Source organism: Ctenopharyngodon idella, chromosome 8, assembly GCF_019924925.1.
Source record: "Ctenopharyngodon idella isolate HZGC_01 chromosome 8, HZGC01, whole genome shotgun sequence".
Lineage (NCBI taxonomy): Eukaryota > Metazoa > Chordata > Actinopteri > Cypriniformes > Xenocyprididae > Ctenopharyngodon > Ctenopharyngodon idella.
Genome location: NC_067227.1, coordinates 28290986 through 28312429, shown reverse-complemented (window position 1 = coordinate 28312429; position 21444 = coordinate 28290986). Strand labels below are relative to the sequence as shown.

The following is a 21444-nucleotide window of genomic DNA, read 5'->3' as shown; positions in this document are numbered from 1 at the left end:
GGCACTGACCTTAACCTCAGTGTAAGTTTTTGGGATGTGCTGGAGTAGACTTTACAGAGTGCTCACCTCTTGCATTGTCAATACAAGATCTTGACCAAAAAATGATGCACCTCTCGATGGAAATAAATGTTGTGATGTTATTTCCATGAAGAGGTGCATCAATTTTTGGTCAAGATCTTGTATTGACAATGCAAGAGGTGAGCACTCTGTAAAGTCTACTCCAGCACATCCCAAAGACTTTCAATGAAATTAAGGTCTGGACTCAGAGGTGCCAATTCATTTTTGAAAATGATTCTTCATGCTCTCTGAACCACTCTTTCAGAATTTTAACCCTGGTGAATCTTGACATTGTCATCCTGGAATATGGCAATGATGTGTCTTCCTACATGGTTGTTTAAGAAATAAAAAGCTACACACTCCATCTTTAAGGGTTAAAAGATCTGTTGCCAAACATATAACATGCTAGAAACATAATAATCACTGTAATATTGATCCATTCATAGATTCTTAAGTATGTGCCTATTAAAATCCAAACAGCGACTTTTTTTTTTTGGCCGGGCAGTGTATATACATACTGTATTGCAAAATAGTACTGCATTGCTTCGAATCACATATTGTAATGGATTGTAATTTAGTTCATGGCTTATTGAAGAATTTTTTGAAATCCCTATGAAGAAAATGAAGGGAAACTAAGGCTGCTAAAAAAGTGGGCGGTCTTGTTGTGCACTATACAATCATCAAGAGCAGAAAACGTCTGAAATGCACAAGACTACAGTGTGTGCAACTTATAATGAGGTACTCTGGGACTTTTATGAAAGAACATCTGTTTTTACCTGTTTTAAATATATGCCTCAAAAAATAAATAAATAAATAATCACCCATTCATATTCATGTTAAACTGGCAACAAAGATTAAACTCAAAAGAAATGAGTCACTCATAAAACATGAATTATAAAACATCACCAATTTGACTGGCTGCAGTATAGGCCTACTGTGTTCTAATTGCAATATCCAAAAAACAGTTATACACTGTGCCTTACACACTAAAAGACCAGATTATTACTGCCTGGAAGTCCTGTGGTTTAATTAGGGTTGTGTAAAAGCCCCAAACATTATGAGGTCTTAAAGCAAACATTTCTACTGCGTTTTCTGGCAGGGTTCCCTGAGGAGGCCAGGACGCAGCAGCAGCATGAGGACAGTGTTGAACTGAGGCCAGACACTTATATTCAAGGCCTGCCTGATGAAAGTCAACAGTCACGTTGTACTTCCAGCCCAAACACATGGACATTAGCATTTCATCCCGCGTGTGTGTGGCTTCTTAATTAGCTTGCACTTCCTCTGGCCTATCTGCATAATTATAAAAATGTACACAACACACTCAGAAGAGCATGAAACATCATATTATTTCATCTTTAGCCTGACCATTTACTACTGTATTTTAGTCTTGCATTTACTTTTCTCATTCCTTATTAATAGTGCCCAGTTATAGTGCAAACAATCTACATTTTGTACTAAAGCACTTAGAAAACACATTATTGTGGGCACTGCTAGTGTATAAAAACTATGGGTATATTTAGAATAGCATAACACAAAACAACACATACCATTTTTGCATTATGCATGCACAATTATGCCAAATTTCTGTATGCATGGCTGTGTTTGGAATAGATTACTATCTCACTGCCTACTACTAAATAAACTACTGGATAAATGTTTCAAAACATAGTACGCTACATTACTTTTAAGTATTTTTAATTGAATTTTGTGTACAAATGTCTTAAGTCTTGTCAGTTAAATCAAATAATCAGTCTAGAAAAGCTTTGCATTGTGGGATACAGTATTCTGTGCAGTGTGCTCTGTTGTATACCGCACACTTTGGCAAATCTAGAAGGTCATCTGTGCAAACCTTGCACAGTGCACATTGTACTATATTTCAGTCATGACAACTCTCTGAGTAGTTTGTAACACATTTTATTAATAAGAAACATAAATGTGAATGTAAATAGGTTTGGTTTTGGCAGACTAGACAAAGGAGAACACCCGTAGCATATCTAGACAGGTGGTGCTGGGGAGGAGGAGGGGCTATAGGGCTATACAGACTGAACTTGATCTAAAACAAAGGTGAGCATAGATAGGAAGAAGCGATTGATTAGCTGAAGAACTGGTGACGAGACAGCCAATCAGTGGCACGGAAGATTTTCATGACTAAACTTGGTATATACTAAACATACCACAGAAACAGTAAGAGTGGTATGTTAATATGCTATTCCAAATGAAGAGACTGGAAAAGCGTATCACCAGACACAAATCCAAACATAGCTGGATGACCTACTTCATTTGCCAAAATACAACAGAGCACATGGAATACTGTATCCCACAATGCAATGCTCTTTCATTTCAAGTGCGACAGTTGAATGAATATTGTACCACACCAGATTGCCAATTTGTTTTGTTTTTTTTACACAAAATTGGATAAAAATACAAAAATAACTGTATTTGAGAGATAATAACTAGAATGCCACCTACTGAAGTAAACATTAAAGGGTTAGTGTACCAAACTGCCAAAGTCATGCCCCCCAGTGGTGAACCATTGAAATTTCGAAACACTTATGACGTAACGAAGCCTCGTTTATTAAAATCACGTGACTTTGGCAGTTTGATACACGCCGAACCACTGATTCGAAACAAAAGATTTGTAAAGCTTCGAAGCTTCATGAAGCAGTGTTTTGAAATTGCCCATCACTAGATATCGTTGAATAAAGTCGTTATTTTTGTTTTTTTTTGGCGCACAAAAAGTATTCTCGTCGCTTCATAACATTAAGGTTGAACCACTGTAGTCTTTAGTAGCTTTCTGGGCATTGAAAGTGTTAATTATCATGCTGGCAATGCAGGCCTCACTGAGCCATCGAATTTGATCAAAAATATCTTAATTTGTGTTCCAGAGATGAACGAAGGTCTTATGGGTGTGCAACGGCATGAGGGTGAGTAATTAATGACAGAATTTTTGGGTGAACTAACCCTTTAAAAGTAGTTTACTCACAAAATTAGCATACTATTATTTGAAATATTCAATGTTGCATACTGCATACTGTTTAACATACCATTTATAGTGCAGTATGCTAATATATACCATTATGAAAATACACTAAGACTGTCACATTTATGCATTTGGCAGATATTTTAATTCGAAACTATTAAATTGTAATAATATGTCACAATATTGCTGTATTTAATGTATTTTTAATCAAATAAATGCAGTACTGGTGAGCCCAAAACATTAGTATACGTGTTCCCTGGGAATATAAAACATAACTTTGTCATTGCAAGCACCATCAACTTAACTCTAAACTTAAATAGATTTCACTCCATCTAAGATCATTTTTGACCGAGTCACTTCATGCAGATTTTTCTGGAATACTTAAGTGTGTCCATAGTAAATGCAAACAGTAAGGAACTCCCATTCGCCTATGCAAAATGAAGAATGCAAAAAAAGGTAGCTTTGAATGATATTATGTAAAAAGGTATTCCCTTGTCATTAGAGACATCCAGCTTTTGCATCGCACACATTATATAATTAACATTTTTGTGCAATGCAAGGTCAAGGTGGTGCACAATAGATTCATAACAGAGGATGATATAATGCAGGTTCATAAATTACATGGGAAGACCAGACTAACAGGCACCTGGGAGTGATACCGCTCTGCTGGGTTAATTGCACGGCCGTTAAATGTCAAAGTGCAGAGAGGGCAATTAACAGCTCGACTGAGATCATATGCATAATCAGCATCATCCACCCTGACTTACACACGCAAACACACAGATTGAACTGTACGAGAGCTGCAGAGATGCTGCAGAGGCACTGCAGTGGCTGCGAGGCAGTGTTGCAGTGCAGGGAAACGTACACCTCCGACACCTCATTGCAATGTGCCAGGACACATCTTACATAGCGAGAACACATCAAACCAAACTGCTAATCCCTGCTGGGAATTTAGAAATGAGGACGCGGATTCTGAGTTCCTGCCAGTCACAGTTGGCAAGGTGTAGCGGTAAAGTTCATCAGTGGTCAGTAGTGCTATACTGGCACCTGATGTAAGCAGGCACTGGACTTTAATTCAAACAAAGATGCTTTGTTAGGGCCCAGACAGAGGGAACTTTTAGGGAATGCGACACATAATAATCTTGGCATTAATATGGAGGTGAAAATAGCATTTAATTAGAGTCATAGCAGTTCATGCGTGCATCTAGCTTTGCAATGATGACTGTGCAAAATAAGACCTGGAACATGTACACTATTGTTCAAAAGTTTGGGGTTGGTAAGATTTTTGAATGATTTTGAAGAAAGTCTCTTATGCTCACCAGGGCTGCATTTATTTAATCAAAAAACAGAAATATTGTGAAACATTATAAATTAGTACTGTCAAAATTAGCGCGTTAACACATTTTTTCAGTTTAAAATATTTAGCGTAATTAACGCAGCATCTGTTTTTTTCCGTCATAATTTGGCTAGCGTTACATTATATGATCACGCTCTTATTTACGCCACAAGACAAACGAGAACGCGCTGTCTGTGAATGTCGTGTCATGTGACACACACACATGACTCGTGCGCAAAGACGCGCGCCAGTATCGAGTTCTCTTTCGCGCTTGAACAAACAATAACGGGCCAAAATGCCCGTTTTGTCGAGTATCCTCGTAAGAGCAGTCTTAAATGAGTCAAATAACATCTTAAATTAACTTAAAGAGTTGTGAGATAATGAGATGCGCGTCAGATCCGCGTCATATTCGGCAGCGGCAGTTCTTAAAGCCACAGCAGCCTAATAATCCAGTTGCTGTGATGTCTGTCAATAATGTTAATCAAAGAACAAAGGTAACAGACAAAATTGTAGCTTTAATAAGGATTAATCTATATAATTTATGCAGTGAAGACTGTAAAGTTTTACCAAGTAATCATCTGGCTTGATCCCAAACAGCTCCCGGAAGTAACGGAAAGCCAGTGGTGCGTACGTCTTGAAACGGAAGTCTGGATAATGGTGCGCTGGAGTCAGGTTGCTTCCCTCACTGCAAAAGTAAAAGCATTTACTTAAGGTATCACAATAAACAAAGCGTATATGTGTTTTTCATTACTGATCATCACACTCCCCAACACAAGAGGCTTCTGGGCAGAATCTGTAAACATAATCCTGTAAGAAATTGTGAGAAACTGTTACCCAATCTAAATGCTTCTTTATGCCCAAGGAACAGAGACACATTTGATCTTACTGAGCCCCACTGAGCCCCATTGAGTGCGTCCTTGTTGCAATGTGACCCACCAGCAGTAAACACCACAGGTACTCTTTTCCAGAGACACACAACAGTAACCAATGCCTGAGGACAAGGAGGTCCCAGTCTTATTCTACTAACGGTTACACAAACTAAAGACCAGGGTCAGCCACATCAGTTACACATGATGAAATGTAAGCAAACCCTGGGAAAAAAAAAAATCCTGTAACCCACTTTTCGCCTTTTTCTATTATGAGGCAGGTCATTAGTATTTGGATTAACCCCGTTTGAGTAATTCCTAAAAGTGTGACTTGAAAGGGCCAAATGATGTCATAATACCTCGCTTTAAAACGATAAACAAAAAGTGTCTGTGATCCCTCATAACAAGTGGGTTAGAGAGTTGCTGTTTTTCAGGGCACTCGAATGAGTTCTGAGAATTAGCTTTTGCAGACGATGTCCCATTATTAAACGCTAAACCCCAATCCGTGCCCAGTGTGTAATCCAATCCAAAATGTACAACTGACCTCTGAATTAGAGCTTGTTTCTAAGAGCTAAAACAATAGCAGGCCGATGAGGGGCAGACGACTGACCTAACTCTGAAAAATGAGGCTTCAGCATGTGCAAATCTGTCTCATAGACATATGAGTCATTTCTCTTGGCCTGTTTTTGGCAGTTTTACCTGATTACCTTATTCTGCAAAGCATGAATAGTAACTTTAGAATGAATAACAAATACTTCTAAGTAATATAAAAAAGAATTACTTCTAATATCATCAAAATAAGTGCAGATATTTCAATCAACACATGTAAAATTACAATTTGATGATATGCCTATAAAGTCAATAATATCAAAGTCTGAGCATTGAGCATTCCCTGTTTAATAATAATCTACCCTCTATGAAAAATGCCTGTTTCTGGTTTTTGTTATATAGATACGCCTAATAGAGCCATAATAAAATAAAACAGTTATGGTTTTTTAGAATATTACTGCTGTAATGTGAATCACGCGCCTTTCATTTCATTTTATTCAATTTATAAGAAATTAATACTTTTATTAAGCAAGGATGCATTTGGATTCTTTTTAACTTTCTATTCGTCAAGGAATCCTAAAATAAATGTATTATGGTTTCTATATTTTAAGAAACAACTGTTTTCAACATTTATAATAATAAGCAAAGTTTCTTGAACAGCAAATCAGCATTTTAGAATGATTTCTAAAAGATCATGTGACACTGAAAACCTGAGTAGATCAACTTTGCCATCACAGGAATAAATTACATTTTAAAATATATTAAAATAAAAACATTGTTATTTTAAATTGTAAAAATATTTCACAATTTTAATGTTTTACTGTATTTTTACTGTACTATATCAAATAAATGAGGCATTGGTGAGTATACAAATCTTACAGACTGTAAAATTTTGGGTAACGGTAGAGTAACGTGCCTTAAAGTTTAGATTCTTTTAGTTTTGACCAACTTACTGTAAGTCATGTCCACTTCTGCTTTTAACCAAATACCCAATATAGATACAGATAATGGCTTTGTTGCGCACCCCTAGTATGCAGTAAATACAGGATATTATGCACAGTATGCAAACTTTAAAGGGGTCCTCGATTATGATTTTACTTTTTTTAACTTTAGTTAGTATGTAATGTTGCTGTTTTAGCACAAACAACATCTGCAAAGTTACGACACTCAAAGTTCAATGCAAAGGGAGATATTTTCCTTTACAGAAATGGCTTGTTAAGGACTACAACAAACGGCTGGTAGGGACTACAACGAGCTTCCTCCTGGGGGGGTGACATCACAAACCCCAAAATTTACATAAACACACAACAAAGGGGGTGAGGCCATGTTGGGCTGCTTTAGAGAAGAGGAAGATTTGTTGTTGTAGGGGCAAATTTGACAAGCTATAATAAATGATCTGTGGGGTATTTTGAGCTGAAACTTCACAGACACATTCTGGGGACACCAGAGACTTATATTACATCTTGTGAAAAGGCGCATTATAGGTATCCATTCATTCAAATGTTGCATAAAGCATTTTGCTTCATCGCAAAGTATGCACAATGTAGTAAGTAAGTAGTACACTAGTATTCCATGCCGAACACAACCAGACTGTCAAATTGGTTCAAACTGAGGGCGAGCACATGCAACTGGACTGCAATCCCCAGTGAGAAAATCAGGCTCTATAAATAAGGAAGTCGGGCTAGTGGATCAGTGGCGTCCCTTTGAATCTTGTATATACTCTGCTCACTCAAAAGAGTCTTTTGGGAATCATTTGTGCAAGAATCAACTGTGCAGGATTTAGCATGAGCTCAAGTTTTTGGTTCTCATGATACACTCTCTTTAGTGCGTGATTAATCAGTGCAAGAAGATTTCCCTATTTGAGAAGAAATAAAGAGCAGATGACCTAAACTAAATACAATAGGTGAGAATTTGAGAAATTTCCAGACCAACAAAATAGACAAAACAACAATATGCACAGGCAGCGTCCTGCACATGTATGCATCCTCTGTCCATACCTGGGTAAAAACACACTCTCCACCACATAGAAGTCCTGCATGAGCACATCTCGGTCAGGTTTTGAGGTCAGATTCCCCACGGTATAACCAATGCCAAGCTGGATAGCTCCTTTTAGGGCAGATGAAGTAGTCTGAAACAATATTGGTAATAAAAAGCAAAACAAATTAGTATAGAGAAATTTTGAAACCTGCTCTTATGTGGGTTTATTGAGGTCATTTTTAGATGCACAAAACTAAACTTGCCTCCTAAATCTCCTTTGGTTAAACAAATGACATTTGTGGGTCAAACTCTTGAGCAAGGTTCACTGGAAGTGTTATATCAGCCATAACATGAAAAGGTGTGTAGCGTCTGACTACAGGCGTGTAGCGTCTAAAAAAAGCATCAAATCTTGGAATTTTGGAAAGTTCATTGATAGGCCTCTGTTGATACCAACATTTAGAAGGGTGGACATTATCAACAAACTAAACTCGTCATTGGACACACTGACAATAAGATGATTGGAAAAATGTAGCTCATTCTTCACTGAACAGAGGTGCTGGCGGTGTGTGTCTCTTTTTTGTTTTATCAACATGCAGCAAAACTCTGATGTACATAGTCATGAATTCAGAGGCCCTGCCTTGGAAAAGTTTCTGTTTTGTTTTGTTTTGTTTTATATACAAACGGCATATGCCGAGTAAATGCTGCACGATTTTCAAAGTCGTCGGATTGCTTTTCTTTTCACACTATACACAACTGTCTGGGGTACCATTTATAGTTGCTGCTGTGTGCACATTACATGATGGATCGGCGACCGGGGGTCACACATTACACAACATTTCAACAGGAAGAATCGCAGACAACTCTGTCTGGTCCACAAACTACATTTCACAAACTTCCCTTTCCCTGTATCTTGCGCTCTCATTGGCTATAGGTCATCGGGGATGTAATTTCCAGTCAAAACACATTTCGCACTTCATGACTCTAAGCAGAGACGGGCTTATTATTGGGAGATACGATGGTCCTTGGCTCTACCATTGGAAAAAGTGTAACGGCTAACTTGGATCACATGTGCTTTGATAACCAATCACATTACAGCCTTGATGTCATTGAATTTCGTTGTGCAATCACTGTTTGCGGATACCATAGAAATGAATGAGAAGTGCCCTAAACTAAATCATACCTGTCACACAATTGTCCGTGACCTTTCTTATAAAACAGCATTTTGTTTGGTGTAAACTCTAAAAACAGATCAATCCAAAAGGAATGTTTAAGAGTAAACATGTCGAAGATAGCCAATTGGCTGTTGATTCATTAAATGATAAGCTCACAAAAGCGGTTTATTCAGCGTAGTGAAGCATCTCCTCCATTGACATCCATTCAAAACAAGGCCTCTTGTCTCCTTCCCTGAGTACCGCAGTGTAACGCTATTTTCGGCTAAGGTTGCAAACTTGACGGGTCACAGACGGGTCCAGATATTTAGCATTCCAAGGGCCAGATTTACTAACAGCTTGTGCCAGCGCAAACCCTCTTTTGGCGTTAAAAAACTACTGTCCGGATTTACTAAAAACACGCAGTAAAAAATTAGCACTGAAACAGCGTGGAAGGGTTATTTTTGCGGCTGACCTTATTGCATATGCATTTATAAGAGTTTCCCTTTCAGACACAAAATGTATGGGAGGAGAGTATTTAAATTAATCATGCAAAGTGATTTACTAAGGTTTGCGCTAGTCAATTTACTGGTATTTGCGCCATAATTTAACGTTAAAAAAGGATGTCTTAAACCAGACGCAAATTTGTGCTGCTCTTGGTAGATTGCGTTGGTCATTATAGAAATGATCCGGCTGAGTCTGTGTTCTTTAATTTGAGCATCATCAGTAGATCACGTGCAGAAATTTCCACTCCCATCAGAGCTTTTATGGAATTGCGCTCTCACACTAATTTGCCAGATAGTAAATCTAGCCCTGGATATTTCAGCGCATTGGCTTCTCTCAGAGAGATAATACACACTAAGTGATTGTCACTCACGTGAACGAGCACCAATTTCCCTTCGATTTTGGGCATTTATTGGTGATTTCCATGAAACTGTCGGCAAGTGAAAATTGGGGCTAAAATTGTGCAGTGTGTACCCGGCCTTAGAAGAAAGGAGAAGGTAGTACCTTTAAGAACCAACTACACCAACTCCAAATGATCAATATTTAAAATATATTAAATTATTAGTTACTGCATTTTTTAAGTGTTGTAATTTCTTGCTAATTTTAATTTTACTTTTGTACTTTTGTAAAGGCAATGGTCTACTCTAGATCTATTGATCTATACATTATGTGTAAACAACATCATTGACAAGGAGCTATTGTGGTTAATGTTTATAAATTAGTGCTGTCAAACGATTAATCGCAATTAATCGCATCCAAACTAAAAGTTTGTGTTTACATAATATACGTGAGTGTACTGTGTATTTTTATTATGTATATATATATAAATACACACATGCATGTATATATTTAACAAAAATATATTATATTTATATATAAAATATATATATTTATATATAATATATATATATATATATATATACACACACACACATGTAAATATTTCTTAAATGTGTACATGAATATGTGTGTATTTATATATTCATAATAAATATACACAGTACACACACATATATTACAGTATGTAAACACAAACTTTTAGGTAACTAAAAGTTTGACAGACCTATTATAAATAAATCAAATGTAAAAAATAAAAAAAATTTATACATCATATAAAAATGAAACAAAAAAATAACAGACATTCGAAAAAATACAAAAAAGCCATATTTTATAATAATGGGTTCTCCGTTAAAAAACAAAACAAAAGAAAACATTAATGAAAAACAATTTACCTTTTTGTATGTTTTCTCTCTACTGTTATTGCTAGACCCGCTGACTCCATTCTCATTGGCTGATGACATCTACATGAAGCGATAAAGAGTTAAAAGTTACACAAGACTAGTTTACAGTCATTAGCTGAGTGTATGTAAATGATGTCCTCAGGCCGTGTCCAGCCGTAAACCATCAGATTTGCAAAAGAGCCCGACAAGGACCACAGGATATCCTGCCAGAGTAATTGAGTGGCTTGTAAATGCAGCACATGTGTGGTACTGCTAATAAAATATGATGCAATTAGGGTTTACCTTGCTTTAACCAAGAACACAGGTGTTGGTCTGCTGTTCAGCGCTGCTGCATGGCTCAGTCATGTGGACCGGGTGAAAAGCAGAGTTCAGGCTCAGAATTGATGTTCTTCCTGTCAACCAGAGGATGGGAAGGGAAGGGGTGTGTTCTAGTTAGTTTATGGGAGTGGATGGAAAACCAAAAAGTTTTAATGTCAAAAAACAATCTGACAAAAACCTGTCATGTTTCAAACCAAAATTTTACTTTGACCATAAGGATGTTTTTGCACTGCTGCATTATTTAGTGACATGACAAGTTAAGCACATATTGTTTATTAGTCTTTGCAATTCTGTATGTAAATCTAGAGGTGCAGAAGCTACACACTTCACCTTTAGTGAAAGACTGATTTCAGGCATTCTTATCGAGACAATGCAGAATGTTTTTAAGTTGATCTTGTGACCACCTAAGTGTGTTTGCAGCCACGGCACTGAATAAACGGTGCGTCGTAAAGTCAGCAGACAGAGTGCAGGGCCTCACAGTCTGTGTAAATGAGGAATAATGGTCTTTCAGACTGTCTGCATAAACAAACTGTGAGACCGAGCCCTTATTCAGAGTCAAGAGCAGCCTGTGAGTCTAAAGCATCCCTGCCATTTGCTCTGTGCCAGCACATTTGGGTCTGCAGAGAAGGAAAACAGAGGTAAAACCCAGTGAAAGTGTGGATGTTTGCTCCTGATAACCAGCTGCTGTCTGAGGAGCGTCTAACACCTGCATGTCAGTTCACCCTAAGACTGCAATCCAGATCTATTACACAATCCACCACGAGTAAAACAAGCCATCCCAGTTGAGTTCATGCAAAAACACAACCTCCTTCTTGTGTCATTAACCATATTGTCAATAATGCGTCAGTACTGACCAACAATCAAAATAGAGGCTATAAAACTGTTTTACACTTGGAAAAGGGCACATCATACATCACAAAGCTTACTCATGGAGCAGTGTTTAAATATACGAGTGATCGCTAGCCAGATGCATCATGGAACATTAAGATCAAATAAAGCACTAAAACACAAAAGGTCATGCAGCAGAGTGATTTAACCATAGTTAAAAGGGTGTAAAAAGACACAGAGCCTTCACCAAGTACAACACATTCCTGGATCAACATCTTTGTTGATCCTGGAACAACATTCCAATCAACCAATCAGATTTGAGGGACAAGTTTACAGTTTATGTCAAGTTTAGGCTTACAGCCAGGTTTAGGTGCTTCTACATTAGTGTTATTCATCTATCATTTCCCTCTGATTTAATATGGTTATGGATATGGTTAGCATTACATTTTCAGACAGGAATGTTGATCCAGGATCAACAAAATATGTTGACCAAGGAACACGTCTAACTCTGCAAAATCAGGATGTGCTAAAAAGACTGTGTTGTTAGCTCTTGTGGATTAAAGGATTAGTTCACTTCAGAATGCAAATTTCACCCCATGTCATCCAAGATGTTTATGTCTTTCTTCAGTCGAAAATAAATTAAGGTTATATTATAATGTTAAAACATTTATATTTCAAGTAAATGAGCACCAAATCAGCATATTAGAATGATTTCTGAAGGATCATGTGACACTAAAGACTGGAGTAATGATGCTGAAAATTCAGCTTTGTCATTACAGAAATAAATGACATATAAATTGTAATATTACTGTATTGTATTATTTCTTCAGTTGAAAAGAAATTAAGGTTTTTGAGGAAAAACATTCCAGGATTTTTCTCCATATAGTGGACTTTAACAGTTACCAACGGGTTGAAGGTCCAAATTTCAGTTTCAATGCAGCTTCAAAGGGCTCTACAAGAATAAGGGTCTTATCCAGTGAAACAATCAGTCATTTTCTAAAAAAAATAAGAAATCATATACTTTTTAACCCCAAATGCTCATCTTGCACTAGCCCTGCGATGTGCCACACATTACGTAATCATGTTGGAAAGGTCACGCGTGATGTAGGTGGAAGTACAGTGTTTACAAAGCAAACATGCAAAGACTAAGCCAAACGGCCTTTACAAAAAAAGGTAAAATAACGATGTTGACGATTTTGAAGTTGGAGGAGAAAATGAGTTTTTCGCCCTACCGTGGTACTTCCGCCTTCGTAATGCGTGACCTTTCCAACGTGATTACGTAATGCGTGGCACATCACAGAGCTAGTGCAAGATGAGCATTTGTGGTTAAAAAGCATATACATTTTTATTTTTTTAGAAAATGACCGATCGTTTCGCTAGATAAGACCCTTATTCCTCGGCTGGGATCATGTAGAGCCCTTTGAAGCTGCACTGAAACTGCAGTTTGGACCTTCAACCTGTTGGTAACTGCTGAAGTCCACTATATGGAGAAAAATCCTGGAATGTTTTCCTCAAAAACCTTAATTTCTTTTTGACTGAAGAAATAATACAATACAGTAATATTACAATTTATATGTCATTTATTTCTGTAATGACAAAGCTGAATTTTCAGCATCATTACTCCAGTCTTCAGTGTCACATGATCCTTCAGAAATCATTCTAATATGCTGATTTGGTGCTCATTTACTTAAAATATAATTGTTTTAACATTATAAATGTCATAATTGTCTTTTTTTAATCAATTTCATGAATCCATTCTGAATAAAATTAATTTAAAGAAAAAAATCATACTGACCCCAAATGTTTGAAAAGTCTTGTGTCTTTATGAATATACTTCAGTAACTGCTATTATGATAAAGCCAAATAATTATATAAGCAGAGGCAATATTAATATAAGATGATTTACTGACACACGAGTCAATATTTACCTGTATGAGAAATGGCTAAACAAATATAATTTGTATTTAGCAAAGCATCTTATGCAAGTTACGGTCAATCTCAACATCTCGTTTATGTAAATATCTAGAAAGTTATACAGTATTACATGATTCCACCTTTAACCTGTTAACAAGCCCAGGGCAGAGTCTGTCCAAACTGGAAGCCCCCCGATCGTCATATTTCCTTGTAACATAAAACCTAAAGATTAATATACAGCATATGACGTTATTCTATAATTCAGTTAAAACAATAGTCTCATTGTAAGAAGCACAAACAAATTATGTGGCACTGACAGTGGAAAAGACGGATCAGGAAGTGCTCTCAGAAGAGGCAAGTGCCCTTTAAAGGTATTAAAGATATGTGACCATGTGCCAGATAATAAGAGGACAGAGAACAGAAAACACTTATGTTTCTATCACCATAACACTTTAAAAACCTTCACTGTCTTTCTCTTTATCTATCTCTTCTTCTCGTTCGTTCTTCTCTTTGTGGTTGCTATGAGTCCAGGTTCAGTGCTTGTAAACAGTGGCCGTACTGTATCCACCCGCAGGCATTGAGGGACACACAACTCCCCGAAAATTCTGTTTTGACTTGTAATCAACACAATCAGTTGGGCACACTGATTGAAGAGAGTCTCAACACTTCTTGGGTCAGTCTCTCAAAACCTCTAACGCCATCAATCATTCAAATTTTCAAGTGCATTTTAGCTCATAGATTTTTAACTGAATGGCAAACATGATTTAAAAAAAAAAAAAAAAAAAAAAAAACTTAATACAAATTCTTTTTACCACAGATTCCTTAAAGGGGGCCTATTATGCCCCTTTTCACAAGATGTAATATTAGTCTCTGGTGTCCCCAGAGAGTGTCTGTTAAGTTTCATCTCAAAATATCCCACAGATAATTTATTATAGCTTGTCAGATTTGCCCCTATTTGGGTGTGAGTGAAGCACACCATTTTTGTGCGTCCCTTTAAATGCAAATGAGCTGCTGCTCCCGGCCCCCTTTCCAGACGAGGGCGGAGCTTTAACAGCTCACGCTTCGGTTGCTCAACAACAACAAAGCTGGAGAATCTCACGCAGCCAAAATGACGATTGTCAGTAACGGTGTTCAGCCTTACATTGTTCAAATCGGAGTGTCTTAAATCTCTTGACAAACTAGAAGATGTTAATTAAATTTTTATAAATTTGAAATATATAAATTTATAATATATAGTTTGTACTGAATGTCAGCTTGCTTATTTTACTCAAGATAAGGATTTATTAGGTCCACATATCATGCAAACAAGAAACTATGCTTCTAACCACAGGTCGAGAGCTGTCATTCCAGCCACACAACTTTGCGAATGTTCGTTGAAACTATGGTTTTCGGGAAACACCGACTCGTTGAACTATGCTAATAGTTGCAAACATAGTTGTGATTGGTCAATCACTTCGAGCGTGTTCTGAAATGTCACGCCCCTTACCATAACAACTCATCCAGGATACTATGCTACAAAGTTAAAATATTAGTTCATAAACATTTACTGTGTATTAAGTATAAAATATGTACTCATTAGGCAAAAAACCTAAACATTACTAATGATAATTTAGCATAAACGCATGTTTATTCTCAGTTCTGCCTCCCAAATGTTGTACAATGTGCAGTCATCCCAATTCTACTTACTTTAAAACGATATTCTGAAGTGGAAACTTACATTTAAAAATTTTTAACAGTTCCAAAGAACTATTCATGTGTGTGTGTGTGTGTGTGTGTTTGTGTTTGTGTTTGTGTGTGTGTGTGTGTGTTGGGGGGGGGGTTCAAAATACCATGTCCGTTCATTTTAATTGAGGGCTTAAAGCTACAGAAATAGGATTAGGGCCATATCCAACATGGCACAGGCCTCACGGATGCACTCTTTGTTCTGACTGGAGGTTCTTTCTTCAGTTCACTAATTGGATACAGTGACAGTGATTACATAACTGGCTTAGTGTACTGTGTGAAGTTTCCCGCTAAAAGCTGTAATAGATATTATGCTATTAAAGGCATTTTATAGAAGAATTTGTTGTACTTGGACAATATGCACAGCTTTGCATTGGAGTACAATGAAGCTATAAATGCTAATTATTGTTGTACAGATACAGGCATGAGGCATATGCAAAAACGAAGAGAAATATCCAATAGAGATTTGGCTAATTTTATAAAATTCTATAGTTTTTTGTTTACTTACACCAATGCAAAACAGATCCAGATAAAATCCAAAGCTGACATTTTCCCCAGGCAAATGAATGAAGACTAAAAAAACGCTGCTGTGAATACAAGCCGAAATTGAAGTTATTTCAAAACTGATAATAAGACTGAAATAAAAATGAATAAAAACAATATAGAATAAAAATGACAAAAAATACTAAAATTAAAACTGAAAATATAAAAATAAAAACTAATTAAAAATATGAATAAAAACTATGATGGTACTAAAATAATACTGGTTTGAATTGGGTGATAACCTCCCCATCATTCCAGTCCTCTCTCTCCTCTCAGCAAATAGAAAATGCATTTTTATTCAGTGGTGTTGCTGAGCTTATCTTAAGACCTCTGAGGAGCAGCGGGGGAGTGTCAGAAGGAGGAAGAGCAAGATAAAGGCAAGGAGCAAAGAGTAAGCGATAGGGACGACATTCAGGCTACGCTTCTATTTACTATTCTGAGCGAGTTCAACTCAGCATGAGCCAGGTGATCAAGCAGACCAACTGCTGAAAGACTCGACTCGTAGCAAGGGCAGAGCGATTCACTGTGAAAGTCAAACGGGAGAAAATAGACAGCTTGAGAAAGGCCGTAAACATATTTCACCCAAGTATTTAAGCAAGGGTTGCAGAACTCAAGGGGGCAAATAGACTAAAGTTAAAGTCTGTGCCATCCAACCTGAAGTGGTACACTGTGTCCTATTTAAGTTTGAGAACAAAGAATCATATTTTTTACATTTTTAATAACACTTTTCACATGCAATGAGCATGGAACACCGAGTAAAATACTCTGAGGGAGTTTCTTGCAATATTTACTAAACTACGTCGCGACGGCGGTAGGCTAGTGATTCTACAGCGTGACCAATGTAGAAAGATTACCAAATGACTGACTCAGTTATGAACCGAATCATTAGTGAATCAAAAACATAGGCTCTGTGCAAATTCTCCTCTATACCCTTAAATAGGGCACAACAGCCATTTGTAGTGGTGTCCAAAACCATAGTGGACGTTATTGAGTGCACTCATTCAATCCCATAATAACGAGTGTACAACCAATGTATGCTCAACAGCTAGAGAATACCCATAATGCACCGTGAAATTCGTGCACCATGTCTGACCTAAAGATGGCGCCCGCAGCTGAATCATCCATCCATCCATTTTCCAAACCTCTGGTTCAATGTGGCTACAGCGTAAAATCATATAGGTATAAATTCCTTTTTAATTGATTATTAAATTGTTTAATTAAGGTTTATACATTCTAGTGTCCATGACAGAGATAAATCTTTTCATTACTACTGGAGCTGCCAGTATGTTTCAAACAGCAAGCACAAACTATGCAAAAGCGGCAGCCATTATGAACCGGTTCTTTTTAGCGAATCAAACACATGCAGCGCATCCGGTGTAGTCCAATTCCAGAATGAATGACTCTTATGAACCAATTCTTTTTAGTGAATCAAAAACATGTAGCGCATCTGGTATAGTCCAATTCCAGAATGAATGACTCTTATGAACCAGTTCTTTTTAGCGAATCAAAAACATGCAGCGCATCTGGTGTAGTCCAATTCCAGAATGAATGACTCTTATGAACCAATTCTTTTTAGTGAAGCAAAAACATACAGTGCCACCAGTATAGTCCAATTCTCAAACAAATGAATATTATGAGTCAGTTCCTTTTAGTGAATCAAACAAATACAGTGCATTCTGTGTAGTCTGATTGCAAAACAAATGACTCTTATGAACTGGTTCTTTTTAGTGAGTCAAACTTTTATATGCCATTCTCTACATCTCATTCACTCGGATGTATGTCATTGCTTACGATGCATAAGTGCCCACTACTGGCGGAACCCTTGCAATGAGTTTAAATGGAACTCTCTAAGCACTTGTGGGTAAATTAAGTGCAAGCACTGTGGTCTTTATGGATCTGCCTGAAGCGTACATATGAGTAGACTCACTCCCTTGGTCAGAATCGAGGGGTCAAGGGTCTTTCCAAATAAACTTCCCTCATCCACTTGACGAAGTTGAATGCACTTCAAAATGGCGGCAGGGATTCCCCTAAGGGGAAGTGCTTAGGGAAGTTTGCAGGTGTATGTCTAAAAGTGGAGTTAAACGCAGGAATAGAGCACAACCAGTATAGTCCGATTTTCCAATGTCTTATGAGCCAGTTCTTTATAGTAAATCAAACACACACAGTGCATACTGTGTATTCTGATTGCAGAACAAATTACTCTTAACTGGTTTATTTTATTGAGACAAAAACACAGAGCGCAACATAAAGTATGTTTCTGACTAAAATATAAGAATAAGGACAAATTCCTCTGCAGAAACATAACAATGATCCTCATTTTTTAAAAAAAGAATAATTATTCACTTAACTCTCAAGGGATAAAACAAAAATGTTTTGAAAGTCAATGAGGCATAACTGAAAGATATGGAAGGTGGAGGTCTACTACAGGCACATAATAAGCCTCTTTATGCACTTTTATCACACTGCTATCTGATAATGGTGTACCCAGGATGAAGTTGGACCCGCTGTTCCACTCTCACTCTGGCTGAGGTCCAGACCTGTGATAAGAAAACCATTATGCACTTCCCTTTTCTTTGCCTGTTAAGTCATTGCAAGCTGCAGACAGGAAGTTGTGAAGTAGTGATGGAATTAAATGACCTCTGTGATACTTTAAGTTGAATCAGCACATATGGCCATAACCATTCCATGAGATATTCAGAAGAAGACATCTGCAGTGAACTACCGTTCAAAAGCTTGGGGTCAGTAAGATTATATTTTTGAAGGAAATTAATACTTTTATTCAGCAAGGACACATTAAACTGATCAGAAGTGACAGTGCAGACATCTATAATGCTACAAATTATTTTTATTTCAAATGAATGCTGTTGTTTTGAACTCTTTATTCATCAAAGAATCCTAAAAACAGTTTCCACTGCATATGACATAAGGAAAACATTTCCAAGTTCTCTCAGGTTGTTGCAGGGCATTTGCTTATAGAGAGGCATATGGTATATGAGATGTTTGAACCTGATCATAAGACTCATAACATGGTAACTAAAACAAAAGGTCCCATGACCAAGCCCTGTCCATGCAGGGGACTAATATCTCCCTCAAGCTGTTTTTTGACAATAAGAGCCTTTCCAGGAGCCTGTTGTTGCCCGCTGGGGACACGTTGCCATTGGAAGCGATTGATGCTTTTTTTGAAAATCAAAAGAACAGGATATGCATGTCTAGATTCCATTGTTGTTATGAAACCTGTGAGATCAACAACATCGCCTGCAGTTCCGTTCGTCTCTCCCCCACAATGCCTCCAAACAGTTAACACGCACTGCTGTCTGACATTTAACACTAAATGTGAGAATGCTGGTTCATTCCTACACATAAAGCAGCCAATCACCACAACAAGCTCATTGACAGGCATTCCATGACAGGGTGGGATTGCCCTCCCACTCTAGTCTGAGTAATCACTGCGAACTTTTAACTAAGTCATAGTGAAAAGGCAATTAGGGATTGCTCACATTAAAGTCATTAAAGTTAAGAGTATTAAAGTCACGATGAAATCAAAATTCTTATTTTTTTGTGGAACATTACAGTATGTATTTATTATAAATGATTTATCTGTGCACATCCTTGTATTATTTTTTAATTAATATGCCCTCAAAATCTTTAATAAAATTAAGTTCCCCTCCGTCTTGCAGTGACATCTCTTCTCTTCTTTGATGGCGTTTACTGGCGTGAGGGCGGGACAACCTGTCACTCACATGAGATTGACCAATAGCAAACCACAACCAACCATCCAATCAATTCCTCATGGACAAAATCAAGTCCCGCCCTACATTTTTTCTTGTTCAAGAAGCCGTTTCATTTGAATATACATCACAGAGGTGAAGAAAAGACCATCGCAACTTCTATTTCATGGCGACTTTAAAGGGGACCTATTATGCCACTTTTTAAAAGATGTAAAATAAGTCTCTGATGTCTCCAGAGTGTGTATGTGAAGTTTTAGCTCAAAACACCCCACAGATCACTTTTATATCATGTTAAAATTGCCACTTTTTGGGGTTGAGCAAAAACATGCTGTTTTTGTGTGTGTCCCCTTTGCTGCTCATGGTCCCCTTTCGAGAAGAGGGTGGAGCTTTAAGAGCTCATCCGTTGTAGGACAGATTGCCAGAACACTGGCAACAACAAAACAGGACAATCTCACGCACTGAAAATGTCAGAAACTGACATGTTATTTGACATATAATGTTCAGCCTTATATGTTCGAAACAGAGTCATTGAAAAGACCCTCGTTTGTGAAGCAGTCCGGCGCAAAATGATTGACTTTACCGATTTTCTTCTGGAAGGATCATCACCGGCTGTGGGCGGAGCTTCTCCCTATTATGAAGTCATCGTAAGGGGAATCTGAATCAGCCCGTTTGAAGAGATTGTTTTTGATTTATGGGAATTATAAAAACATGAGTGAGTGGATTTTTACCATTATAGCCTAGTTGTTCTCACACACTGCGGACACACATCAGTGTTCAAACACCTTATAAAAGTGAATTTTGCATAAAAGGTTCACTTTAATAATGGAATAGTTCAACAAAACAACTAAAATTCATCATTATTTGTTCTTTCTCATTATTTTAATTTTTGGAAAATTATTTTCTGAAACACAAATTGACATTGATAGATTAAAGATGAAGTATACATTTTCTGCACAATTAGCGTCACTAAACAGAAGTACTAAAATGTAATAGGTAAAAAATGTAAACAGATAATTTATTTTTTTAATTTAAATTTAATTACATTTTCCCTTCCATCAAAGCTCTCAAATCTCATCCATCACTGACAAGTCATGCCAGGTTTAAAGCCAAACATCATTGGCATGTCATGTGACCATTTGTGGCACTGATGACTTAAAACTACTCAGAACACCTTAGCAACCATCTTTTATATGGCTTTCTATGGAGAGACTGATAGTGGATCAGGAACTATTTGGCTATTTGAACTATTTTACTATTTCCAGTAAGTGAAGTATCTACATGTAGTGTTAACAGATAGATTAAAACATAAAGTCATTTTCAAACAAGCTTTTATTGTCACATTCTAAATAAAAGAAGACATATTCACGGTCGGCAGCGTTCAAGAATGCATTTTATTATGCTCTTACAAATGTCACAAGACTCAAATGATCATGACCGCCTGCTAAATAGCCTACGGGCTGAAACAACCTCAGGGAATACGGTTATGTAATGTGTCAAATGAAAAATTTTTATTGGGTCAATGGGAGAAATGTCCTTTGCAGCTAGTACTGAAGTCACAATTAACTGAATCATCTGTAAGTTTATAGTCACGAACAGTGTGACATTCATTGACCTGTGATTATTCAGACTAAAAAGGTTCTCGTCTCATCAACCTTTGCCTCAGCTATGCGTCATCACAGGTTTTGTTACGCAATTCTTCAAGTGAGAGTTACACACAGGTGTAGAGGGAAAGA

The 21444-nt window shown here is 37.2% G+C and overlaps 1 protein-coding gene across 4 annotated transcripts in view; it reads right to left on the bottom strand.

Moving 5' to 3' along the window:
- pip5k1bb (phosphatidylinositol-4-phosphate 5-kinase, type I, beta b) overlaps nt 1-21444 on the bottom strand; it is a 49587-nt gene that overhangs the window by 23402 nt on the left and 4741 nt on the right. For 2 of the 4 annotated variants that reach the window (XR_007931380.1, XM_051903981.1), the window contains exons 2-5: nt 10941-11050; nt 10650-10718; nt 7786-7916; nt 4941-5058 (exon numbers count right to left, since the gene is read on the bottom strand). Coding sequence is in view for 3 of the 4 variants with exons in the window: in XM_051903981.1 (XP_051759941.1) it covers nt 4941-5058; nt 7786-7916; nt 10650-10718 (318 nt within the window). In the remaining variant the exon portion in view is untranslated. Of the gene's footprint in view, nt 1-4940; nt 5059-7785; nt 7917-10649; nt 10719-10940; nt 11087-15948; nt 15968-21444 lie in introns of those variants that run through there. The other 2 variants (XM_051903982.1, XM_051903983.1) reach the window with 2 other exon arrangements.